The sequence below is a fragment of the Bacillus rossius genome, chromosome 1, assembly GCF_032445375.1.
Source record: "Bacillus rossius redtenbacheri isolate Brsri chromosome 1, Brsri_v3, whole genome shotgun sequence".
Lineage (NCBI taxonomy): Eukaryota > Metazoa > Arthropoda > Insecta > Phasmatodea > Bacillidae > Bacillus > Bacillus rossius.
Window position 1 is genome coordinate 8,938,126 of NC_086330.1, and position 27,677 is coordinate 8,965,802.

At 44.1% G+C, this 27,677-nt stretch overlaps 1 protein-coding gene across 1 annotated transcript in view; it reads left to right on the forward strand.

Moving 5' to 3' along the window:
• LOC134531922 (phospholipid-transporting ATPase ABCA3-like) overlaps window positions 1–27,677 on the forward strand; it is a 163,551-nt gene that overhangs the window by 36,655 nt on the left and 99,219 nt on the right. Inside the window, exons 4-11 of the mRNA XM_063367968.1 lie at window positions 2,829–2,965; window positions 8,016–8,163; window positions 8,804–9,048; window positions 11,832–11,915; window positions 16,744–16,822; window positions 19,138–19,311; window positions 24,581–24,762; window positions 27,477–27,611. Coding sequence (XP_063224038.1) covers window positions 2,829–2,965; window positions 8,016–8,163; window positions 8,804–9,048; window positions 11,832–11,915; window positions 16,744–16,822; window positions 19,138–19,311; window positions 24,581–24,762; window positions 27,477–27,611 — 1,184 coding nt within the window. The remainder of the gene's footprint in view (window positions 1–2,828; window positions 2,966–8,015; window positions 8,164–8,803; window positions 9,049–11,831; window positions 11,916–16,743; window positions 16,823–19,137; window positions 19,312–24,580; window positions 24,763–27,476; window positions 27,612–27,677) is intronic.

Consider the following 27,677-nt stretch of genomic DNA (forward strand, 5'->3'; position numbering starts at 1 on the left):
CAACTCGATGTGACTGCGGAGGCAATGACTAAACGTGACCCGTCACTAAACGTACCGGTTAAGAAAGTAAGAAAGTTCAGACGTGCACAGCGTGCGTCTCGAGCGGAGCGAATTGCGAAGTGAAGTAGACGCGATCTTGTTGACGAGATTTATCACTGGAAATCCTGTCACAGCCTGGACGACCACGTCGGCTGACGGACGTTTCGTCCACGCTGCGACCCGGACTGCGTAGCGTGCTACTTCTCGCGGAGCGGAGCGAAGCAGGTCTGCTCTGTGCGGCAGCCAGATAGCAACTGACACTCCGCCGCCCGCCCGCGCGTAGGGATGCAAACGATACATCGATGTTTTGAAAACATCGATGTATCGTTCATGAAACATCGATGTCAGCATCGATGTTTTGAAGAGCGATACATCGCCGATGCATCGATGAAAAAGTCCAAAAACATCGACATCGTTCATCATTAAAATTGCCATAGTTTTTTTATAATATTTTGGCTATCATTTCATGAATATTTATTGAATATATAAAAAAAAACATTACGATACGACATTTAGTTTTTAAGATACAATTTTTTTAACAGTCTATACTTACTATAAAAACCTACATTTTTAAGTAGGTAGGTATCATAAATTTTGTAAATACTGAACTATTTGGTTGATTTCAGTATAAATTTTTCCCAGTACTTTAAGAAGTGTAAAATCATTTGGAAAAAATGAATACCGTTAAAAAAATTTGTTTACATAAGAATTTTCTTTAAAATTTTAAAAAATATAGGGAAAAATCAGTGAGACTTTATGGACAATTTCATAGCTTGTTGTACATACAAGCTATTGATTGGTACTGATACGGTCTCGCTAGCTCTGTCGAGAAAATTAATGTTACATTTTAAACCTGCACATACACTTCATGCTTTTTCCCTATTTTTTTTTTTAATTAAAAATAAATTGTGTAAAAAAATAGTTATTTTTTAAATGATTTTGGACTTCTTAAAATACTGGGGAAAAAATGATAAGGGTACCAACCAAAATGGTTTAGCATTTACCTACTTTTTTATACTTAAAAATGTAAGTTTTATAAGTATCGAAAATTAAAAAAAAAGGTTTCTTGAAAACTAAATGTCGTATCGCAATGGTTTTTGGATAAATATATCCCTCATGATTTGTACTATATTCATGAAATGATAACTAAAAACATAAATAACAAGGGTAATTTTATTTTAAGTAAGCCTGCAATCTGCCCGGGCACACACACGGTGCGCAGAGCTTCAGGAAAAACCAACGTGATTTGAAAACTACTCAAGATATCCGAGTGGGGTCTGTTTACAAAAAGCATTAAAGTGTTCGCTGAATGTCGAAAGGTACTTTTGAATTCGGATTAAGTTTTTAAAATGTGTTTTTAGTAGAGTGAAAATGGCTAAAAGGCGTGTTTTCGGAGTAATTTTTAGGGATAAAACAACCGATACAGCATCTTGAAACCACTTAAGGGCAGTGCAGTACACCTTTATCTTCATTTCTCGGCCATATAATGTCACGGTCACCGCTCAGTTCTCACAGTTATCCTGTGACGACGAGAAGACTACACGCTAGTCCAGAGGAGACACCGCGCTAGAAGCACCAGCGAGCGTCGCGCTTATCGTCCCGCCTCACTGACACACATACACCCCGAACAGACGGCCAGCTTTACATACATTTAAATTAGGGACATGCCCTTTAATGTTTACCTTTACTTCTGCTAATGTTGTGAAGTTGTAGTCATTTAAATTTGTCCACAAGTCTTTGAAGTTTACTGAGAGATGGTCAAGAAGTTCATGGTTTTTTTTTAAGTTTTTGGTAGCAGAATTTGCTTTTAATAAATGTTTTTGTTCTGCACGAGACACGACTGTAATTAGGTTGTAGATATTGTGGTCAGGAATCTGTAGTAGGTATGGTTTTTGGCTACATACTATAGTTTAAATCACTTTGGCATGTTTTTCCTGATATATAAAAACATCGGTTAAAACATCGATGTATCGGTTGTCAGAACGATGTTTTTTTGACATCGATGCTTTTTCGTTTGAACATCGATGTTCGTGATATCGATGTTTTTAAGAGCGATGTTGCATCCCTACCCGCGCGGGCTGCGGAGGGGAGGAAGGGGAAGCAGGCCGGCGTGGGAGAGAGCGACTCGCGCGGCGGGCCAGTCTTGCGGTTCTACATGATAACATAGGCACTCAAAAATATATACAACAATATTTTAGTGCAAATTATTTAAGAAATTACGAAACAGTATTAATTACTTTTAAAAGACGTAAACACAAGTTAAGAACATTACAAAGTATTATAAAAAACGTTTTTGACAACAGGAAATACACTGACACGATAATTAAAAGATAGAAGGAATTATTTACAAAACCCGTATTCGTTTAAGGACGTTCCAGGGCGCACGCGGGTGCGTCCCTGATCGTAACCACCACACTGCACTTCACTTAATGCAAGAGAGGACGCTGACGAGGCATAACGGCCTGAAGGAGCCGGGGAGACACTTGGGTCGACGTCAATATATATAACATATATATAAAGAGCAACAAATGTCGTGGTCGATTGTCATTAGAGTGGCAATCGATAGGACAAGGCGGCTGGTGTTCGTCATGCTACACTCACTCGCCCTACACTGCACTGGGGTGCATTCTGGTTGCACACGCCAGGACAAGACGGCGGTGTGCCATAGTGACCTGTGCGATCGGAGGAGCACCGATGGTTATCATCAGTATATAGAGAAGTGTAAAGTTTAAGTGTTGTGGTAAATGCAGCAAGTAAAATTCTCATGCACATTAATTGTTTATTTTAAGGCACAGCAGTTCCATTCTCGAGTGAGGCTGCTCTCCATACCCAACTGACTGAACTGGGCGCCATGTACATCATCATAGCTGGAGTCGTATTTGACGACTCGCTAGCGGGCACGACGGAACTGCCTCAACACATTCAGGTTGGTTCTTATTTGCACTGACTATTAACTGAAAAAACTCGGTAATTGTTGAAAATATACGATTCATAGTAAATGACATGACAAAGTATTTAATTTGTAAATCACTAGAGATGTAGCTATGAGTAGTAATATGAGGTTGGAGGGAGGGGAGCTGTGAAAGTGATTTTCGGCACCATTTTAAATTTGAATTTTGAACCATCATTTTAGCAGGACTTTTTTTAATAAAATTTAAACTTGTTCAGCCCGCTGTACACTCCCACTTATTTTTTGTTTGGCTAGTTCCTTGAGTCGTTCCCAGCGCCACATCTGAGACTATGCTGATCTTTGCAAGGCTAGCTTTTTGGTCTCATATTTTTTCCGCCCCAGTGCACGACCGGCGAGTGAAATTCACTCTGCCTGTCGTGACTAGGACTGCTTGTGGCTGCAGCTTCACAGGGCACCTTTTTTCAGAGCTCGCCTGAGGCGAGCATTTCCAGTCAGGCCCTGGAGTCTGTTTCGCTAACGCCCAGTCACGTCTCCAGGCTCAGTAGAGCATATTTCCCACTGCTCCTGCAAATTTCCACCTCCCCCTTCAATCTTTTCCAAGAATCACCCCCCAGAGCATTGACCGGTGCTTAACCCCGGCCAGTGACGGCCTATCTCAAAGTCTGGACACGAGTGTTAGAATGTACCACCTCTGACCTCTAGCGGCGGACTACTCCTAGTCTTGGCCAAACACATCCTGCCCCATAGCATCTCACACAACCAACATTCTACTGTCTTTCTCTTACGAACCACCAGAGCGCTCCACCAGTCTCCTCCATTAGCTCCATGCTTTTGAAGTAGTCTCTTGCGATATGTGCGAGTCGACTTTTTCTCTGTTTCGGCCACTCCCCAGTAGATCGCATTGCGATCTGGCACTAACACCAACGTCGAGATCGAAGTCAGTATTTCTCGATCCCTCCTTCGGACATCTTCGGAACTTTTCGGCCCCGTAGACGAACTATCCCCTTCTTCTTCCAAGGCGAAACGCTGATTTAATTAAGTGTCACAGGTGCCATACAAGGGACTTATCGGCGCGACTTCTCACTGACAGCATCGTTTCTCGATCAGCCCTCAGCACTATTTAACTTCGTTACTACTACAAGGATGTAGTCGCCTCGTCTAGGGATGCCTTCCATAAGCATTTAGAAAGCTATCAGTCGAAATGTGCTGTAGTATAAAAATATTTATCATTTGCTAAATCTTTTGTTAAATTAAAATTATGAGTGCTTCCGCATCCACCGCGCCAGTTTCGCTCCTTGGCGAGACTTCTCCTGAAGCCTGACGTCGTCTGGCCGACGACCACCCCAGAGCCCGACCTGCACCCGCCAGTATACGCTCCCGCTAACGGAACACACCCCTGGCCATGGCCCACCCGAGTCAGGCGACCCGAACAGCAATTAAAGACAAAGCCGCGGAAACCTGAGTAGACAAGAGAAGAACCGTACCCATTCCTCCTGAAACATTAAATTAGGATTTTAGCGACAATAAAATCTCTTCCAGACACACCCGTTTGGAGTCTAGCGTAATGAGGTCACGCCTGGCGCGAGAGAGGCCGAGCCTCCCTCGGACGCCATGCCAGTTCGGCAGTTCAGCGCAGCTCATGGACCGGGGCGGACCTACGTCCCACGGAGAGGCAACATCCTTTGTCTACATTGAAAGTAACGTCCGGTAAATATAGTCACTAATTAACAAAACCCCTTTTATTACTTAACCTCTCCGTGAGTACCCGGTCCCCTTTTTCGGTCCAGGACCTAATCCGACCGCATCAACTTAAGGACACCCCGCACCACACTTGGTCAACGGGGCTGCTCTTCAGCATACGGCACGGGCCGTCTCCCGCAACGTACAGAACTTTATTTAAGGTCACGCGCACGGCGCTGACCACAAACCCGCAAGGGAACTTGGCCAAACTTAATTGCGGTGCGTGTTTCACCACAGTGGGCACAACACCCGCGCCGAGACATTTGCATACGGGATTGGCCGTCCCCAATCGCCCGCCCCCTTAATTCAGTGTATTTTGTATCCCGTATTCTGTACTGCTAACTTACGTTACCCGAGTAACGAGTGCCACGTAACGTGTGCGCCCCCCCTTAATCCAATGTATTTTTGTATCCTGTGTTTTGTATTGCTAACTTACGTTACCCGAGTAACGAGTGCCACGTAACTTGTGCGCACCCCCTTAATTCAGTGTATTTTTGTATCCCGTATTTTGTATTGCTAACTTACGTTACCCGAGTAACGAGTGCCACGTAACTTGTGCGCACCCCCTTAATTCAGTGTATTTTGTGTCCCGCCTTTGTGTTACGAAATTACGTTACCTGCGTACCCAGTGAGACGTCTGAGACATAACAGCATCCGAGGCCACGTAACGCGGAACACAAACAATACGGCGCCACGGAGTAACAAGTAAAACCCCCCGGGGACCTCTGTAGAGTGTTGTATTGTGTACGACTCGCTCCTCTGAATAAAAGGTACGACACCGCCACCTCAACTCCACGTCTCTTATTTAAAATCATCTCACGCAACACCGCCGCCGGTCCTAGTGGGCCACGCAGGGGCACATACATCCACGACCCCAAATTCACGACTAGAAACGAGCTAGTCTGGCGCCCACCCGGACAACACAGATCAAGAACCGCCTTTTCCCACTAGGAGCCACACCGGGACTCGAGCCCGAGACCCCGGACGACGGCAAGCCACACTGCAACACCCTGTTTTGACAGGGTCCAAGAATTGCCATCCCAGACACGGAGTGGAGAGTGCAGTTTTCTCTGGTTCTCGGTACCTGAAGGCTACTAAGACGCCACCTGGTAGCCCGGCTCCATCATAAATTATCACTCCCAGCAATACTACCTCCAAATTCTCCTCGATACCCACAGCGGGCCAGTTCACCACAGGATGCCAACAGTTGATAAAATATGTGATAGCTAAAGTTGTTAATGATTATAATTCTGTTATTATAAATAACTAGACGTACTAACTGTAAGCAATACAGGATAGCATGAGTATGTAAATTGGCTATTTGTTTAATATTTAGAATCAATTTGTATTTTTATTCTTGTTCTAAATGTTTACTGGCCAGCCCCTATTATAAAATTTTCTCTCATTAAGATGAACCCATATTATAAATTGTAATTAATCAATGTATTAACCTTATTATAAATTTTAAGCAATTGACTTCTTTATCAAACCAACTGGTGATTATAAAAAATGATGATCGTTTTCTTCTTTTATAATTAACAATGAAAGGAAAATAAATAGAAGCACAGCTATGGACGAACCTTCATTTTTTTATTTATTAATTTGAAGCTAACGATCCACTGTCCCTAATGTGTTTTCAGGAGACAGTGAAGTTATTCATTGTTGAACATTATAAATACCTAGGAGCAGTGCTGCAAGGAAATCTGGAAAGGGGGGGGGGGGGAAGCAAGTGGAGAAGATTGTTAAGAAGAGCAGACAGGCTCTGGATATGCTAAGACGAGCATTTATGGGTGGAAGCATACAACAATGGTTCGCCCCATGCTGGACTATACAGCAGCAGCATAGTACCCATATAGAGCAGTGCTTGAGTCCAACTCTTCTTTCTGAATCACCCCTCTGGTTCCTGTAACCAACATGCTTTCTTAATGTATTATTTTGCACCTTGCTTGAAAGAGCCCAGGGTTTTCCCTGTGTCTATGCAGGATTACTATTTTATCTAATTTTAATCTATAGTTAAGAAGTAAGGGATTTAGTCATGGCACCATTCGCTGCCATCGATGGCCAATCCCGACCTATCACAAAATGCATGTTACCCTCCCTGCGAGGCTTAAACTCTGCATGATTAGAGCATATAGGCTTAGGCCTGAGACGCACTTAGAGTATTCCCTACTCAGACCCCTCCCAAACATTTTTAGTTTTAAACTTAGATTAGAAATAATCGATGGAACTAGAGGGGTTACAGAAGAGGGGAGCTAAGTGGGCGAAGGGAAAGTGGAGGAGAATCGTTGGAAGCGAAAGGTAGAGTATCCAAACAGCCCAACAGAGCTGATGAAGGAAATGGGGAGGTAGAACCTAAAGGTTAGAAGGCAGAAGCAGAGGCTAGTTAGGATGTACCAAGTGCGGAGTGTGGCGGGAGGGGGAGAGCTGGGGAGACGAGTTGCGATGGGGAAGCCTAGAATTAGGAGGGAAAACACTAGGAAAGTCATTAAAAAACGGAGAAAGACAGAAAGGGGGAAACATTCTATGGCTGTGAGAACGATAGTAGATTGGAATATTTTGGAAGAGGAGTGTGTGTTGGATAGGAGTGTAACTCAGTTCAGGAGAAGAGTGAGAGGAAAGTAGTGGAAATTCTTGCCACTGAAGTTTTGTCCATTCGCAGCAGTTATAAATAATAATAAAAATAAATACTCAGGGTCATCAAGATTATTGCTGGGATTCTAAACTGTTATTGAAAAAGAACATTTTATGACATTAGGTACATGTGCCATTAAATAATTCCTTTAAAATAACGGTTTAGAATGCCGGAAATCATTCTCGGTAACCCATTATACACACTTGGATATCTAACAATGACAAGCTCTGTCAATTCTAACTCGAACATCGTACAATATTTGGATGGGCAAAATCAGAACAACCTGTAATTTACTCAGTCAATCATTTTGATGAAATTTTTTGGATCTTGGTCAAGCTATGCCTTACTCAAACCCAGGGGCAAGCACGCCATTGCCGCGACTGTGATTAGAGTCTGCTTTTTGTTTAGCAGGAAGAATTTGGTTCATCATTCCCCTAAAACCACCCAAAGATACCCTACATCCAGTTGCACTAATGTTAGCATGAAATTTACACATACAAAAAATACCAAATAACACTGCAAATAAAATGCAAGGAAGTAATATTATTTCTTTGGTTTTTCCATAAATAAATATAAAATTTGTACGTACTTCAATAATTGGATCTGGGAGCCTCCAAACTCAGACTATATATTTTTAAGTTTGTAAAATCACACGATCTGCACGAAACGAAATATTTTTTCCCCCCATTTCAGTACAGAATAAGATTTCCTGGAGAGTCCAGATCCGCTCGATTTTCAAGTTCTTCTAGCATGTACAACTGGAAGACCGACAGATTGCTCCCGATGTACCAAGAGGGCATACAGAGAATAAGAAAAGATACCAACCATGGGAATATCCCAGGTAAATAAAATTTTTTAGAGTGATTTGTAAAGCAATTTATTTGAAAAGTGGTTTTCATTGTTTTGTAGAAAAGTTCATATTAATGTTATAAAGAAGAATATTAGCACATTTCAGCTAGAATAAAATTCTTGTAATCGATTTCTGCCAGTCATTATTGTCAATTACTGCATATAATCAACCCTAAACATTTAATTGACCTGCACCTTTTCCATCTGACATTACATCATGCAGAGTATTAACAAATTTAACAGCTTATTGTCTACGGATACTTTTAAGCAAAAATTCAAGTGTTAAGACTAACTAAAACTAAATACTAATGTGTAAAACATTGTGCGAACAAGGTGTACTCAAGTCTCACAGGGTAACACATGAGGGAATTCCTCGCCCTACAGCACTCTGTGTCTGCATCTAGAAGTTGTAAGACAAAACTTTTGTGCCTTTGGTGCTGATGGCTATATCCCCCCACCCTACCACCAACATTCCGAGGCAAACTTTTACTATGAAGGATTCCTCACCCTGCAGCACAATGTCTCTGCGGGCACCATAAGCATGCATCAAATGATACCTAGGTGTAATTTGTGTTGCTGCGCATGTTCCCTTGCCCCTCCTAGCTGATCGAACTCATGCTCGTTTCTTGCAGACTACCATGCGGAGGGCTTCCTCACCCTGCAGCACTTTGTGTCTGCAAGCATCATCGAGCAGGTGTCGGGCAATGCATTGGTACCATTGGTGCTGCTGCGCATGTTCCCATGGCCCCCATACCTGAACGACCCCCTGTTCGAGGTCATGAAGAAATATGTGTCCATAATGGTGTTGTTTAGCTTCATGTATTCCTGCACTTTCATCGTCAATGCTATCACCAGCGAGAAGGAGATGCAGCTCAAGGTCTGTAGATGCATCTAGCTCAGTATCAATATTTTTGAACATACAACTATGCACAGTTGCCTTGTGCAATGTTCTGTATCTTGAACGAATCACTGCTTACTATTTTATAAATTTTGGATGAGACAATGTGGAACAATATGAGAATGTAGTAGTGTAAGGGAAACAAAAGTAATTCTAGAAACACATGCACACTGTAACACCTACCATTTTCCCAACTTTCATTTAAAAAAAGCTCTATTTCTGCGGTTTGCCTGAGCAGAAATTGAGTTAACTGACCATTTGTACACTTCAGTTCCATATCTTAATAACTTATCTGTTATGAACTGATGATCAAAATGAAGAATGCTTAAATATGTTACCTATTAACACTTTTATAACTATGTACTTTTTACATCCAGGCCTGTGAGAAGGGTGAATTTTTTAATTTCTCGACTCTTGTAATGGTATAAAACCAGATCCCCACCTATGAAACAGGTCTGCTCTTGATTTGATTTGTGCAATTTATATAAAAGCAGTTCTTATCTGTGTAGCTATTACACTAATTAAAATCAAATAAACATGCCTAAACACTTAGCTCCCCTCCTCTGTAACCCCTCTAGTTCACTTTTCACAATCGTTTTATTCCCTACCATTGTTGCGGAACGGTCTCCGACAGAGTGGTGGAGACTTGGGGGACGTCTCTCGGCAGCATCACTGGTAGATATTGATGTTGTCCAGCGCCTGCTCTCCTTGACCTTGACCTTAATGTTCACCATCGAACCGTGGACAGGAATCCATCGATTTAATTTGTAAATTAATAATTGATTTTATCGGAGACATTTGGAATTTTTCCCGCATTTCTAGCTAAATAATTACATGATTTCAAGATGGCTCCCAAATTTCAAGATGGTGGGCACCTCAGTAATAATAAATGATTACTGCACTGTAGCAGGTTAGAATAAAACTATCATGATGGTAAGACGAGTACACACAAGATGGTGTCCTCCAGCAGACGAAAACAATATGATGGTAATGACCACTAGCAGGTGGTAGCTCCTGGTAGTATGTACTGAACATAAAATGTCGGATCCATGGTGGACGTTAAGGTCAAGGTCAAATTTCAAGGTCAAGGTCAAAGTTCAAGGACAAGGACAAAGTTCAAGGTCAAGGTCAAAGTTCCAGATTAAGGTCAAGGTTCAAGGTCAAGGTTCGAGGTCAAGTTCAAAGTTCAAGGTCAATGACAAAGTTCAGTGCCAATTAACGAGGTTAAAGGTATGGTGAACAGAAAATTATACTAACATGTCGCCAGCACACTCTAGCAGACGAAAACAAGATGACGGTCTCCAGCGAACGAAGACAATATGGCGGACATGACGTCATACCAGCTGACGATATATATACCTTGATATTGGTTGTAGGTCAGTCTGTAGGTGGCTTCTGTGGAGGAAGGATCTGATGCTTTTTATTTTATTTTTGGCCCTCACCGGTTTCGAACCAAGGATGCGAATCGATATAATCAATCAGAGTTCTAATAAGTTAATTTTTTGATGAATTTTGGAATTTTTTTCATTAAAATCGGATAATAAATAAAGATTTCCGAGATGGCGACTAAATTACAAGATGGCGGACATGACGTCATACAAGTTTATGATATATACCTTGTTATTGGTGGTAGGTCAGTCTGTAGGTGGCTTCTGTGGAGGAAGGATCGTTCGCCATTTTTTTTGCCCTCACCGGGTTGGAACCGAGGACTCCGAGCTCGGTGCCGTAAAAGTTTGTTTTTGAAATATTTTTATTAAATTTTTATTAATTGAATTTTTTTATAAATTTAAATTTTTTTAAATTAAAATCAGATAATAAATTTAAAGATGGCGGGCGTAACGGAAACTGCAACGGTGACGTCATCCATGATGACGTCAGAGGCTTATCGGAGGCTGTAGACATGGATGCTTAAGCCTACATGTGGACATTTCTAGCGGCTGGGATTTTTAAGGACTAAAACGGGAATTTTTCCCTCGAAACGGGAATTTTTCCCTTGAAAACGGGAATTTTTTTTCTTAAAACGGGAATTTTTGAGTCATTTTGAGTCATTTTTGAAGAATTTTGAGGAATTTTGAGTCAAAAATTGCCACCGTGACGTCACAATCCAAGATGGTGGACACCAACACACACACCACCGCCTGGCGCTTGTTTACGGAGCCCCATTTACATACTACTTACCAGGGTTCTAAAACTGGTGAATTAATATTGATTAAAACTAAACAATGTTTAACTTCATCAATTCTAATGAATTCTGAGATGGTTCATTTCAAAAGGATATGTCTGATTTTTGCCCTATTTATATGAGTAGCATTCATTGTGTAAATCTCTAGTGATCTATCTCATCGACAAGAAAAATAAACTTGTCTATTTAATTATATACTAACTAGGCCTACCAACTTCAACATTAATCCAATTGTTTCTTGCCTTGGGCTGAGATAAGAATGATGATAACTTTAAATTATACTTTACTGCTGTCATATTTTTTTAGAGATTATATGTTTATCATTTAGATCTTTTTCTTAGATTAATCATCTTCTTCACGGACAATGACGAGCTTCACTGTGCGGAAAACGGAATAAAAATTGTTGGTAATGGTAATGGGTAAAAGTAATTGTTTAAATAATAACCAAGATAAATTAAAAAAGCCAGTGACCACAAAAAAAGTAATTGATTTCTTAATCAGTGCATCATAATGATATTTTAACTTTGTTGTCTGTAAGGAAGCTTGGATGATAATTGTACTTTTTGTCGGTGACTGACAGGAGTTCATGAAGATCATGGGACTTCCGAGCTGGCTGCACTGGACAGCGTGGTTCGTCAACTGCTTCCTGGTCCTGTTAACTGCGGTGATTTTAGTGACGATACTGACTAATGCTACGTGGTTTTCCAAATCGGGCGTATCGTTGTTCACAAAGTCCAATAGCATCATTCTATTTTTCTTCCTTTTGCTGTATACTGTAACCATCATCTGCTTCTCTTTCATGATATCTTTATTCTTTTCAAAAGGTGAGTCTTTGGTTCTTAGATGAGTTTTGTTCAATTAAACATTTAGTTATTCTGTAGTACATGAGTTAAGTGAGTGCTGGGTTAAAGAAAAAGAGAGAAAACTATAAACCTGATAGTACCTAAATAAGATAGTATATATAAACCGAAAATTAACAAACTACTATGTTGCATTATTGTTGTTTATGGTAATAAAAATAATACTATATTGTTTCAATTGTAACTAAATGTTCTATAATCAGTCACACTGAAGATAAATAAACTATTTATTGTGTAAAAGTGTTTCCAGATCTTAATGGTTATGCTTTTACAACATATGTCCCTTCAGGTTCATATCATGTATTCGTTCTTTTTTTCCTGCTCTATTGTTTATTCTCTTCCTCTCTGTCACTCTTTTTTTACTTATTTATATACATACCCATCATTAATTTATCTCTTGCTTTCGCTTGAGGTTGACGTGCAATTGTATTGCCCTCATTGTCCTTAGAGACCATTATGGACATTCACCACCAAACCAAGTTACGCGTGAACTCAGTCCATTTCGTTATTAGGAATTAGCAAGTAAGTTATAATATTTTTATTAATTTTGTTATCTAAGTATTATTCTTTTAACTAGTGTATCTTACTTTTGTATTCGTTTGACACGATGCCCAGGGTTAGTAGTAGTGAGTGTCAGTGTGCGGCCTTGGGTCGTTCGTGGGAGAGATTGGTACTGCTCAGACTGTTTGCTTAATCAGACAACACTGCAACACAGTGTGCCGCAAACTGTATTGTCAACATAGCAATTGCGGGCCTCGTGGTCCGGATGCCAGAACCCAGCGTCTAACCAAGGGCCCGCGAAGAGTTCCAGGCTGCGGAGTGCCGCCCACTACCTCTTGTTGTGAAATAGAGTTTATGTGTGGATGTCTGTGAAAAGGATGATACTGAGTTACTTATAAGGCGGCGTTAAAATTGGTTTCTCTAGCGGGATCGTGGTAGGGACTCGAACCCATATGCTGCTGTGGGCATTGTGATGAATAAAGATAGAAGTCACATCTTTTCCCTGAGCTATCTGCAACCGATGTGGGCGATTTATTGTGGACATGAGTGAGATGACACACTGCGCAGGGCGACAGCCCCGCTCAATACGGCCCCTGGGAGCTCTCCCCGCAAGAGGACGACACTCGAGCTCTCCGCTCGCTTCAGGAGACTGCTAGCCATGTGTTAGCACAGCCAGTGCTCTGGCTCGCTGCTTTCGCGCACAGTCACGCGGTCGGGTTTCCCGATACGAGAGAGAGCCGGCACCACTGTCCCGCCTCACCCTGCACTCGCGGTCAATGCCAGAGTCGTGGGTTCGCGCACCGGTGACCCCAGCTGTTCCTGTCTCTCCTTGAACTTCCGGCTTGGAGCCCCCGAGAGAACTCGCGGCTGTCGCACTGCAGGCGCGCGCGGGCGCCAGTACAGCCGCGGCATGTTGAGCGCCGCGCCTTCCTGCCCCTCACATATTTGGAGGTGCCTTTAACGACTGCGTCCTCTTAGGTTTGCCTTTGTCGACAGCCTGTGGCCTCACACTGTTGACCCGCAGCGCGGGGAACCCCGGGCAGCGCGAAGAACCCCAGAGTGGAGTGGCTGTGGAGCGAGCTGTGGGTCGGTGGTGTTTCATCTCCCCTTCCCTCTCTTTCAGGCGTGAGTGCGGGATCGGTCCCGGAGTCATCTTTGTAAAATATGTAGTCAGGAACACTCAGGCGCTGCGTGGATGATAGAACAGTTTCGTTAATAAGTGCAATTGAAATTCCATATGTTATTAGCACTTGTTTGAACTCATGCATTTGTGGTCGCAGTCCATTTCAGTTCCAGTATAGTATGTTGAATGTCTCGTCAGTCCCGTCAGTCGTGTCGTCTGTCATGGATTTAGATAAAGTACTCAGACATGGCCTGCAGGAATGCCATCTTGCGCTGCGTCGGGTCTGTAACCAAGCGCATGTGAATCAGATATGGTTGAAAGATATGCAACATCCTCGGTAGGTCCATCTCTCGCAGAAACGAAAACAGCTCTCCCAGGGCTGCTGTGGCCGGGTTTTCAGGTGGCTATGGGTGTTCAGCGTGCTTTTGGGAACTGTCTTGGTGCGCCGGAGCAGCAGATGGAGTGGGCCTGGCAGTACTTGCTGGGTGCTTCAGGGGCGGGGGCGGGTGATGTTGGCAGCTCTGGGCTACCTGCTCTTAGCTCTGCGCTGTGTCCCGCTGCGCTGCGTGCCGCGGTTTAAAAAGCCCGGGCCAGGCATTCTCCGCCGGTCCCGTTATGGTCGAGGGTGGTGGAGGGGGAGGGGGTGCTTTCTGCTGGTGGGCAGGCGGTTGCTTGTCAACTTGGCAGTGGTCACTCTGTATCGCGCGTCCCATGCTTCCCCCGGTCCCTGCCAGCACCTTTGTTTGTGTCCCTGTCTGTGCAGGAACGGACCTCTTGGCATGTTGCTTCGGCCTGGCCGTCACTGAGTAGCCTTGAGGGGGGGCATGAGTGTTGGGGGCAAGCTGCTGCCACTCCCCGTGCCCCTCCACCCCAGCCCCTTCAGGCTCCGTGGGCTCTGCAGTTTGCTGGCTTGCTCCCTGTCCGCGAGTCGGCGAGGTCCGGGCCTGAACCCTGCTCGAGGCGCCTCTCTGGAGCTCGAGGTGTCGAGGGCACTGTTTGTAATTTGCTGTGTGAGTACCATCACACAGGCAGAATTTCGGCGGCGTCATTGGGTCTTTGGTGCAGGCCACCGTGGCATGTGCCCCCGCACACTTTACACAGCGTGCAGGCCAGTTGCAATTGTTTTTGGTGTGCTCATAGCGCTGGCATCTATGGCACTGGGATATCTGCGGGGTCCTCGGACTGTAGGGAACGATTTTACACCGCAGATGGCCAACCCGGTGAATGGCGAACAGAGGCTGCACATCGGTGCCTGGAGCCAGGTGCAGTATGTAGACTAGAGTAGGCAGAATGTAGGTTAGAGGCACCATCTGTGCGCGCCTGTGCGATCTGCTCGCACCTGATGGCTGGTATTGTTTCGTCTACAAAGGCCTGAAGGAGTTCATTTGCTTTCACACAGGGTGGGACCTCGTGGATGCAGACGTGCACCGAATTCTCTCTGTCGGTGCTGTACTAGTGTGCCGCATAGTCCGATCTGCACACCAAGTCTCTTATTTCTTCGAAGTCCTGGACAGTCGTAAATTTTAGCCGCAGCATTCGGCCCTGGGTGTATCCGATAGTGTAGTTTGCTCTACACTTCTCCTTGCATACTTGTGCAAGCTTCAGGTACAGTGAGGCGTCCTGTACTACCATCTCGTACCACCATCTCGTACCACCGGCGACGTCGCATGTTGGGCTTTGTCTGGGTGGTATTCTGGGTTACCTTGTTCGGGGCTGGAGGTGTGTTAGTTGTCTCTCCCACAGCCATTTTCCCTCTTTTTTTGCCTTTTTTGACAAGGATATACTCTTCATCGTCATCAGAGGCATTTCCCGGCAGATCTGGGCCGACTGGGGTGACTTGCTCCCCACCTGACCCCCCAGGAGAGCTGGTGGTGCCGGTCACTGATAATCTTTCCCCCAGCGAGCCTAGGGGGAATGTTTGTGCTGCATTGGCAGGTTGGAATTTAACTAATCTCTCAGGTCCATTCGATGGGCCGAGGGTTGAAGGCTCTGGCTCTGAGGGGAGCTTAACTGCACCTCCCGCAAGGATTACGGATGGGGTGAGTTGGTTTAAGAGGGGGGAGCCTCTTTCTGCATTTGCTGAGACCGCCTAGTCCGTGGGAGGGGCGGTGGTGGCAGACTCGAGGCTGGTGCTTGGTGGAGGTGCGGCGAGAGCCGCACTTAGGATTATTAACTGTTCGTCCTCACTCTGGAACCAGGTGGTGACATCAAGCAGATGCGATTTCTCGGACTCCGTGCCACTCAGGGACTCCTCGTCTGTGGCCTCATCACTGGATCCACTCTAGTCTCGGGGCGGGCTCGCTGCATCCCGAGCTCGGGATTGCTTGCCCTTTTCGCGCATCCCGCCGAGATCCTGTTACACAGGAGTCCTGCTGGCAGGGGTGTGTCGCGCCACGGGGTTGCACCCTGCGGGCCCGCTGTGCACGACTGGCTCACCACTGATGTCCGCGCTGTGCTTACTGCGGCGGGGGAAGGGGAGATGGCTGGCCACCTCTACCCTTCCTCGGGTACCTGGCTGATCCTTCGGGCGTGGAGCTCGTGTAAAAACCGACCTGCTAGCCCGAGTGCTAGACAGGAACTGGGAGAGATTGGTAGCTAAGAGCCAGTTTAGTGGTGGCAACAAGACGATAACGACTCGTCACTTGGAGCTGCACGACTCGCATGCTGTCTTAGACGCCTCAGTAACCTCGGCAACTTAACATGTGGTGTTGAGTGAGCTCCTTCACTTATCAGCTACATTTTAATTTGAGTTACAGAGATTTGTACTTTATTTCATCATTCAGTGAGAACTCATTCATGTTAATGGCAATGCCAGTGCTGAACGTGTAAATAGTGTTGTATAGATGTAGATTTGTGCGTAAATTTAGCTTTACGACTATCGGGCAATGCGTCAGGTGCAGGGAATATTTGTGTGACAATTTAAGAACTGTTGGAACCTGCCATCGTGTTATAATTGTGGCGTGCCTGGTGGTCTATAGCATGGTAACCATGTCCTATGTTATGTGTAGTATTCCCGAAAGCTAGCAGTCTGGACTTGTAGCAGTTTCCACAGTGCATCCGCCACTCAAAGCCCTTCGTCACCACATCGTAAGTATCATCCTCTGAGATCCCCTCTTCCTTGTGCTCTGCCATGAGGTGGTGCAGATTACCCTTTAATCCACCACTTGCATCCATTTACATTATTAGTTTCCAATTTATCCCTCTTTCATAGGTCGTAGGGTGATTGTACAACAAGGTATTTTGTCTTCTGCTTGTATATTGTTACACTCTAACCACGCTCTGATAGCACTTGTTACACACTGCTCTCTACACTGGTGTAAACTAAATGTCTCCTTGGAAGAACTTTGGGAGATTGGTAGATCTTTGAGTTTGCAATAAATAATAAATGCACTTTTGTCTATGTCTGTGCACATATTTATTTTACTTTTATAGTTACTGGAAACTGAGCCAACAAAACATTATAACAATAAACATGATAAAGAAGTGAATGAACATACAAACTTGATTTCACTAATAAATTATTCGTTAGCCATTACAATGGTGGCTAATACACAAATTGGGTTGGCATGGTTTCGTAGGGTCAACCCTTTGTAAAAATATAAATTATGAGATGACTTCCACCATAGTTAACAATAATAATTAACAATAAGAATAAACAAATTAACAATAAGAATAAACAATCCCAGAATTATAATGATTGGCACATCGTTAATTAAAGTTCTCCAATTATCGTCTTTTAGCATATTGTAGGTCGCACGGAGAATATGGAAATATTATGTTTGGAAGTAGGTGGCCGAAGATGATGTTTCATGCTGGGTTGGACTACCAGGGCACCATAGCAGTCCTGGGTCCGAGAACGGGAAAGAGCATACGGTCGCCATGCCTGCTCCGGCTCTTGAACCCTGTCTATAAAACAAGCCCAAATGTAACAGGGTTAGACCTGGTTCACAGACAGTCATTAAATGGGAAAAAATGCCCATAAAAAAGGTGAGGGTCGGGTAAGAGAAATGATGTCGAAACTCAGTAAGTGTGCCCGCTGGGAAGTGAATGAAGACCGTCCCAAACAAGCGCGGTTGATGCGGACTCACTCATCATTTATATAAATAAGAATTATTAAAAAATGACTATTTCTACATGCAACACAGACTAACTAACTAATATCTAAAAAAACTTATGGAGAATATCCCTTTACGAGATTACTACATTCTCGTATGACGGCAGAATTGAAGTCTTGCTGTGGGCTGGCCGAGGATGCAAAGTGGCCAGTCTGATAGCGCGGCGCGAAGTCTCTGCATGGTGGGGGCGACTCTTGATTAAAACCTCGCTGTATTCGAAAGAAAAGGGGGGGCGGGGACTTCTACTTCCGGGCCGAAAGGTTCCGAATATTTCCGAGTGGGTGGCAAAGAAACACCTGCCTCGATATCTCAACGTTGTCGTTAGGTGCCGATCGCAGCGCTATCTACTGAGGCGTGGCCGAACTGAGAAGAAATCGACTTGGGCATATCTCGCACGAGGCTACTTCGAAAGCATGGGGCTTATGGAAAAAACTTGAGCAGTGCTCTCGTGGCTTGGAAAAGAATTACAGGGCACTGCTTGTGGCGTGAGTCGCTAGGGGGCAGGCATTTAGCGGGTGTTCAACACCCTGGGGAAATAACTCGCAAAACCACCACTAAAGGTCAGTGGCGATACTTCTGAATGCCTATGGCTAGCCTTGCCTTAGGCCGGGGTTAGTGGCCGGTCATTGCTCTGGGCAGTGTTCCCAGGAAAGAATGGAGAAGGGGGGAGGGGGAAACTGCAATTACGGTGGGAAACTAGCTCTACTGAGCCTGGGGACATGCAGGGACGTTTTGGAAACTGAGTCCTGGTGCATGGCTGAAATCACTCGCATAAGGCTGGCTCTTAGAAACAGGCTGCTCTGATAGCTTGCAGGGCATAGCAGTTCTTGTCACGGCTACAGTGAGAATTACAGTTGATGGGCGTGTAGCAAAGCGGGGATAAGATGAGCCAATAAGAATTCGAAGAGTTCCTAACTATTACAATGCATTCTTGCATCTTGCATCGTTTACAATTAAGTAAAGTATTTAAAATCGTGTGGTTTTTAATTCTTGGATTTTATTGTATGTCTGTTCTTGCCTGTTGCGAACGATAAACTGATACATTGATTGATAGTATCGATCATTTTAGCATCCTTTGTCTCATATTTCCTTGCAGGACAGGGCTCCTCTGTTTGGAAAACAATGTACCTTCTTTAATCATATACCTTTAACTACCTGCATATTGCCTCAATTGCATCCTTGTATTTTGCATAACTTGCACATGGGTAGCCTAGCTTGAGCCTTGTCTTGCCTCTTGCACCATGCAATGACCTGTGAGAGTGCTGGGACGCATGGCCATGTGCGCAGCGAACTTGGCTGTGTTGATGGCCGCCCTCGGCTGGTTCCTGCTGTACGCACCATACATATTCCTGGAGCCCAACTATGGCTTGCTGGGGCTGGCCACCAAGCTCGCCTTTTTGCTGTGCTGCAACACCGCCATGGCGCTCGGCTTCCTGTTCGTGCTCATGTTCGAGGGCTCGGGTGAGTATGAGCTGACGTCTTCTCCCTTCCTCCCGAGCCTAACATGAAACATTAGACTCGAATTGTAATCCTGATACTGCCATATATGGTTTTTTAGTTTTTTTTTAATCACTACAGTGAAATGCTGGGATGGTTATTTAACTTATATCTGATTCCTCGTCCACTTTCCCAACATCTAGTTGCCATATGCATCCATCTCTGAACGTCCTTATCCTCGTTGAGAAAAGGATAGCCTCTCCACTTTCCTCAAAATTTTCACGAGTACAGCACGTTTAAAATAAACATCAGAGAGAGTTTTTGTTTCGCATACTTATATGACTATTCTTAATATTGACTTAGTTTTCAAAATGTTTTGCACCAAAATTACATTTATTATTTTAAGAGACCAGATGTGCCTTAAATGTTAGCGAAGTACAAAAGAAAGAATTTGTGCCTATCCAGATACATATAGAGTCAACATAAACAGACACTGCCTTATACTATAAAAAATAATTATCACAAACATTGAATGTCGCATGTCGTGTGCCAATCAAAGGGAACCAATGTCAGTAACCTTCACCCAGACGTCCAAAGTGCGCACATGTCCCTGCTGGCTTGTGGAGGCCGGCAATCCACCACATGCTTTGAAGCGGCCGCCAACCCTCTCGTAGCAGATGAGTGAAAAGAGACTAGAACCCTCAAAGCATTCTGACAACACTAGAATCCCATAAGTGCTTCGACAGTTGCTGAAGGAAGGGATGGCAATTCATTTAATCTCCTCCTACATACACGCTTACACTTGCACCTGCTTTAATACAGGCCATACATATGGTCCAAGCTCCACACCATATTATATGGTAGATCTTTTCCTTCATACAACTCTTCTGCTGGATCATCCTTTTGTTCTGCATTTATCATGCTTGCTTTAATACATACTATATTGCAACATGATCGAGTCCAGGGTTTTACGTTTTTTCTATGCAGGATTTTCCCTGAGCCTACCTTAGTTAGCATGGGTCTAGCATTAAAATAGAGTAGTTGATCGCGGCAAAAATTGCTGTCATGGCCATTCAATCTTCCAACAAATCAAACAATTGCACACGACACTTCCTGCATTATTGAAACCCAGTGTGAGTAAGCATATAGGCTTAGCCCTGAGTAAAACTTAATCCTGTCTATAACCGAATCCTATACTTAACATGTAACACTACAGTATAGCTTTAAATTGATTTAGATATCCTCAGTGCTGCTCCCCTCTCCTGCCCAGACGCTGCCTCCAGCTCCAACCGAGCCACTACCTCCGGACGCCCAACTGCCATCACGAGCTACGGTTGGCACTTTAGAGAATGTCTCTCAGGCACATAGAGATAGATAGGTGTGGATTATGTGTGCAGAATAAACCATAGACAGAATTCATCCTTGTTTATGCTTAGTGGGATCTCTCTCTGGCTAACTCCTTTATTTCTCGCCCACCTAGGCTCTTTATTCTGCACCCTACCGACCCCAAATTGAGGAACAGGGAGCTATAGGCACCAGCTTGGTGGCTAGGGTTCAGTCCTCGCACCCTGCCATGGTGTTTCTCCAAAGCCAACTTCATAGTGGTGATGTTGATTCAGTAGTAAAAGTAGTACTCTGAAATTCATGCTGCTGGAAGGGAGGAAATCACTAATATGCTGGTCTTAGTTGCCTGTGGTGACTGTCAGTACTCTGCACCTAAAGCTGCTGGGAATACAGTCTCATTTAGTGGCTGTGGACAATGATACACATTACACCGTAAGATTGATTTCTAGGAATCGGTGGACACCATTATCTGTCTCTACTTTCTTCTTACCTCCTGATCATGCCCTAATGCAACAGCAGGGGCAGAGGTGCGAAAAAATGGAAGGCTTTTTAACCGATCTCCTCGTCCGTGCTGTAGAGAGGAGCCTTGCTCACAAATATTGGACAAAATACTATGCCGCAAACGTGAAGTTTGCGTAAACCTCGTGTCAAAGCCACCATTCTGTCGCCTGTTTGAGCAGCCTAGCCGAATAATAGCCCACGAGAGGTTCCCGTTTCCCCCTGGGGGAGATTCTCTCAGGTCCCGGTGCATATATGTCTCCATTTCTGTGACACTGCCTTAGAGGTACCCAGCAGCATGAACTGCCACCCACTGATCAAGCATACCTTCAGCACCCCATGGAGAAACTTTCTGTCCAAACTGCACCTATTTGAGCTGAGGTAAGCCAGGAAGAGCAGTGCATTGGACCATCAGGCAAGAAGGCTGGGAGCATATTATGTTTACTTAATAAATTTGAGATTCACTTCGGTTTAGTTATGTAACACATTAGTTAAAGGTGAATGTTAATACTGGTGCATTTTAGTTCTTCCAAGTAGTACTGTAACCCCACAGCACTGACCATTAGGTTTTGTGCGCAAGTTGTTCTAATCGACATTTAATTTTTAGCTGCCTCAACTTTAAGAAGGAGCAGTTTTTCTGTCATGTAAAATGCTCCATGCCTTACTGAAATAAAAAAGAAATAGAAACCTCTCTTACCCAGTGCATCTGTAAATATCAGCACGTTTCAATTCACTAGCTAGGTAACCATGTTTATTGTGAAAATTGGAACATTATTTGAAAGTTAAATAAAAGTGAATAACATATTGTCCCATGCACATATGTTACAAATACAGTTAAATAGTTAATGGTAGAACCAATACAGTTGAGAAAGTACGTATATTGAAAGACAACTATGACGTCGTACCTCCTCTTTGTTAAACAAAAACCCGGGTCACAGTCCTGTCCGCGGCGCAACACTCCAGCCATGGCCCTGGTAGTGCCACCACTCGCCACCAGATGGCAGTTGTAAATATAAAAAGACAATGTATTATAGTTATGTTATATATGTTATTATTGTAAATATTTATGTAGATTATTAAGTGTATATTGTAATTATGTTTTGTAGACGTGTAAATAATATTGTAAAATGCAAAAGATCAAAAGAGATAGAAATATGTAAAACTTTAACACAAATGATTGTAGACGAAACGTGTATAAATTGTGCGGGCTAACAAGCCTAGTCAGCTCTCATCTCCCAGCCAATCTAGGAGAATATTTACCATTGTGAGCTCTTATCTCTCAGCCAATCTGGGAGAATAAATAGTGACACAGGCAAAAGTGGTTTTATTGGCTTGCCTCGCTCATTCTCCTTTCCACAGCTAGCGACTCTTCGTGAGACTGCGGGCTTCCCTTCTCTTTCTCTCTCTCTCATTCTATTTCTCTCCCATTCTCCTCTGCTAGCGACTCCTCGTGAGACCGCGGGCCTCTCCTACCTCTCTCTACCCACCCATCCGCTAACGACTCTTCGTGAGACCGCGGGCATCCGCCAGCAACTCTTCGTGAGACCGCGGGCATCCCTCTCTCCAACTTCCTTCCTTTCCGCTAGCGACTCTTCGTGAGACCGCGGGCATCCCTCTCTTCTACACCCAATCTTCCTGCTAGCTACTCCTTGTCAGCACGTCCTCGGTCAGCTGCACTGGGCCGAACGGTCCACTCCTGCCTCAGAGTGTGAGGCTGCTCTACCCAAGAGCTGGCGCCGGGCAAACAACACAACAACTGAACGACCGAGCGACGTCCACCCCATCTCCACATCTTCACCAGAGACGAGGCCGCGACAACTATATGAACATACACAGCTTCCTTCAAGAAAATATATACGCTAGAGTCCCGTTATAGCGAGGTGTCACGGTTCCGGGTTTGATCCTCGCTATAACCGAATTGGACAGATTTTGGCCCCCAAAAAATAAAAATTAACCGAAAATAGCATAAAAATTGTGTTTGAACCTGTATAATTGGAAAATAACAGGTTTTATTAACGAAATCTTAATTTCTGTGAGCAGATGTGTGAATTCTCTTTAAAACGATACCCCACAAGTACGGATGCGATCACCGATTGCGTCAAAATAACCAGAATACCCTACTACTCCACGTAAGTATACCATCTCGGCCCGCGGCCGACGCAGCATTGTCCTGCTATCTATTGTCGACGCGGGCTGTCTGCTGGCGGCCATGTTGGTTCGGGATGTTGCTAACAGGTGGTGCTAGTGTAGCGCGACGATTTAATTCCTTACATAAAAAGCAGGAGTGCGGCAACACACGTACGCCTCAAACGAAATAGTCGCTGGAAAACTATACTTTTTTCATTTAAAGAAACCTGTAAACTTTTTTAGAAAATAAATTTGGGATTAAACTCAAACCATCAGATACCCCAACAACTGACCGAAACAAAACAAGAAAACTGTCCTAGCGATTCGGAAATAAAGACAGTAGTGCCTAATATTTGTCAGATAGTAAAATAAATAACGTGACGTGTTTGTAAACGTGTCACGACAAATAATTCCAAACAAGTTTATAAATATTTGTGTATTATTAAGGCGATCAATTAGCAACAAGTATACAGACGGCCCTAACTTTCTTGCCCTAACATAGTTATAAACAATGTTATTATTCGTTAATGAAAATGTCCCAACAAATTATTTAAGAGCATTTATATTTTTAAAAAAAAGTGAGCATTGTTATGTTTAATGGCGGAAAAAAATAGATTTTGTCTATTTTCTAAATAATGGGAAATGCGTACAAGTATATGTATATTCAAAGGCTTTGTTTATTCGACTCGAGCATACCTTGGCCTTGAAGCCAAGCGGAAGTTTTATAAAAGAAAGAAAGGACGGGATTCTATTTTTAAAACCATGCACTTACGTGGCGACTGCAAGGCTAAAGAATGTGACAGGTGTCAACGGCAAGATGTCTAGTGGGGAGCGAGAGGGGTGATGATATAGTAGACAAATAACAAAGGCGCGCTTCACACGATCACGCCGTAAATTCCTCAAAAAGACCTCGTTATAGCCGTGTTCTCGCTATTATCGTGCTTGCTATAACGGGATTCTCCTGTATACAACTTATAACAAACAGCCTGATATTGAACCCTAGTGAACAAAATATAAAACAAAATATTTGACTAATATGTCTTCCTCTGGTTATCAAATGACCTGCCCCTTCCACCATCTCTTCTCTTTTCCTCGCCACCAATAGTGACAGCTCCAAGCTTGCCACACGAGCGGCGAGACAGCTCATACCTAAACTCGCAGCGCAGTCATTAAAAAATCTTCGTGCAACAACCAGCAATGGATATACTACAAGCCCAATACAGAAAGCAGTAGCCGGTATTATTACCTCCAGAGTATGTGGACATGGCCTCTGAAGCATTACAATGTCAACTATGTGAGGTCAGGCAGGTCGGTGGTCCTCCAGGTCGCGGCCTGCAGTGGGACTCCTTGTGGCAGCCGGCGACACAAGGCGACAGCGTGGTCTTCGGCCACGTCTTGATATTCCTCGTCGTCGACGCTATCCTGTACCTGCTGATAGCACTCTACGTGGAGGCCGTGTATCCCGGGGTCTACGGGGTTCCCAAGCCATGGAACTTCTTTCTTAAGGTGAATATAAAATGTCTGCCATCATTAACCTTGCATTGTGCATTGTTTCGTCAGAAATTTGCACAGCAAATTTTAAATTACATTGTAAGCAACGTGAACTCATTCTTTAAAAGCGGTATCTGTTATTTGTAATAAACTACAATGCGATTCAAAACAGTAAACCTTTACTGCTTCTAATATGCGTATAGGAGCATAAGTTCGTCACCTTTTCAGGTCGTACCAATTTACTTTATTATCATATTTATTAACTTATTTAATATAATTTTGACCTGCTTGCGTACTCTTTAGTTGGTAGAAACAATACAAATACACTAACACAGAAAACATACAAAAACAGGAACCAGGAACTGAATGCATTGCAACACTGCACAGCATGAGACATGTACTTAAATAGTCAGATTTTCTTTAGATCTGAATTTGCATGTTAGTAGCCATGACTAATTATATCATAGTATAATGCATTTTCATTTGTTGATAATTAATCTGCTCAGTGTCACTCACAAGGGGTTGCATCGGAGACATCTGTGACTTTGAATAACTGTGCACTATTGTCGCATCACCGCCCTTTGGTCGGTAAGGTCGAGTTCATGATGGTGTAAATCGATGTAGGAATATGAAAAACTGGGTAATGATGTAGTTGGGTGCCAGCTGATAAGAGGGAAATGGTAAACTGTTTACAAGTTCACTGTAGAGCACGAATAGAGAGATAGTTTAGGGAGTAGAAATGGTGAAGGGCTTTTGTGTGATGGACCTGCGTTAAACTGACACAAATCTCAATTGTAGGCCACTGAGGATGACTGAATGAAGTATAGTTGTGTCGCTAGGCACACCAAAAATTACAACACAAATGCTAATGGCAGAAACGTTATTTAAAAAAGCAACAAAAGATGCTATGACCCGGCCTCTGTAGAAGGCCTAGGAAGTACCTGACTGGCGCTATGGGTGTCGCGGTGCTGCTGTTGTCTGGGATGGGGGGGGGGCACCAGGCTAGTTAGTGGGACACTAGGCTGTTGGTAATGGGTCGCGGGTACTCTGCCCTCGCGTGCCCCGCCAGGTATGCGGCTGAAAATCTACCCTGAAACTCTCTACTTGGCTGTGAAGCCACTCGGCCGTGTGGAGGACGGAATGGTGCAGAATAATCGTAGACGACACAGTTTATATTAAATTGGCTTTTAACCCATGGACTTCTCCGGTGGTACGCATGGGTATGCTGTACTCCCTACACATACACTACGCGGTGGCAGAACTGCTACAAAAGCTATGATAATGCGCTATGCGGCATCTGAGCCGTTGTACAATTACACTAACACACGCTGATTACAAAACAAAACACGACACTAACATAACACTGTGAATTTGCAGCGGCAGTCTCGCGGGGACGTGATTACTAGTTCGCTGGAGACGGCCAGCGCCGAAAATTGCCTGATCCGCGAAATACACACCGAGTCTACGTGAGCAGCAATGAATTAAAAAGGTTTGGTTATCAAATCAAGTGCGGAGTGAACGATCGGTGGAACAAAATTGAAGGCTGCTCACGGACACCCATCTTGACCCGGCGCGGAGTGGTTGGAGACTGCTGAACATGGCCGCCTTGCAAGGGAGGGAAACCTTCACCTCCTTTGTGAGTCGTCACCAAAAACTTATATCAACTTAATTTGCTCTGTTATAAGCTAAAAACACTTTCCAGGTGCTCAATTAAAGGGTAGCACCTGGTGATTGGGTGCGAAAGACTTAAAAACTGTTTTATTGTATTTAATTATTTGAATTGTGGCATCAAGTTGGCGACTGTAAATTTATTAACATATTGTCTCACTGTGAACTGTTTTAGTTGGATTTCTCCTAATCTGACTCGATCATTGTCACGGGCACTTTAATTAAGACCAGTGGCCGCGGTGCCTGGTAAGAGGTTCGTTGTCTACTCTGTTCATGCGGTGCTCGCACAGAATAGCTACGATGCATTTGTTTAATGCATGTGAATTAATAATTGTATCATAATGTCTTGTTCCTTAATTGTTTTATGGGGTTGAGCCCCTGGGGGTTTCGTGCCCTGTAGTTTATTTGAGTCTAGTGGGGTCATGCCCGAGGCGCTCGCCTGACTCATTCCCGCAGGGCTAGGGGTGCGCTCTGAAAACGGGATCTGGTACTAGCGGTGCGGAGCACGGGCTTAGAGGCCATGGTCGGGACGACGTCAAAGACTAAATGAAGGCATCTTATCATTGCCCGAAATAGTTTAATAACTGATTAAACCTAGCACAAACTAAATATAGAAACACTTAAACAGTACATTTTCGTAGGCTGAGTGGGCAGCACTTCACACTTACAAAGTCTAGATACTAATATGGTGAACTACCGAAACGTTTTAAACCTACTAGCGAAACAGGCAACAGACAAATGAAAAACGAATAGTTCAACACGAATCGAAAGCTCTCAACTAACTCGGGAGCTCCCTAACGATGTGTGTCTGCCCTTTTTCGTGGCCAGATCAAGACCTTTGGCCAGCTGCCAACCTTGAGGCGAGCGTTCTGACACGCGCGTCAAACACTAACACTAATCTGGGGCAACGATGCAACTACCCAAAACATAATATATCACGCATCTTCTTTTACATCTTCAGAAGGTGCCTGGCACTCCCTACTCCATTCCTCCAGATTTTCCCCACAATTGCTCTGCTTCTACTGCTGTACTTTCAAAGTGTAACTTCTTTACTTGGACAGAAGTCGTTCTGGTTCGGAGGCGAGGCAGCCACAGTGGAGCCGACTGGGGACAACCTGTGGATCAGCAGCAGCTCTGACTTCGTGGAGACGGAGCCTGCCCTGCCCATCGGCATACAGACAAAGGAGTTGCGTAAGGTGAGTTCGGGCAGGAATGTTAAATCGCCAGTGTCTTTTCATGCGGGATATTAAAAATTATTATAC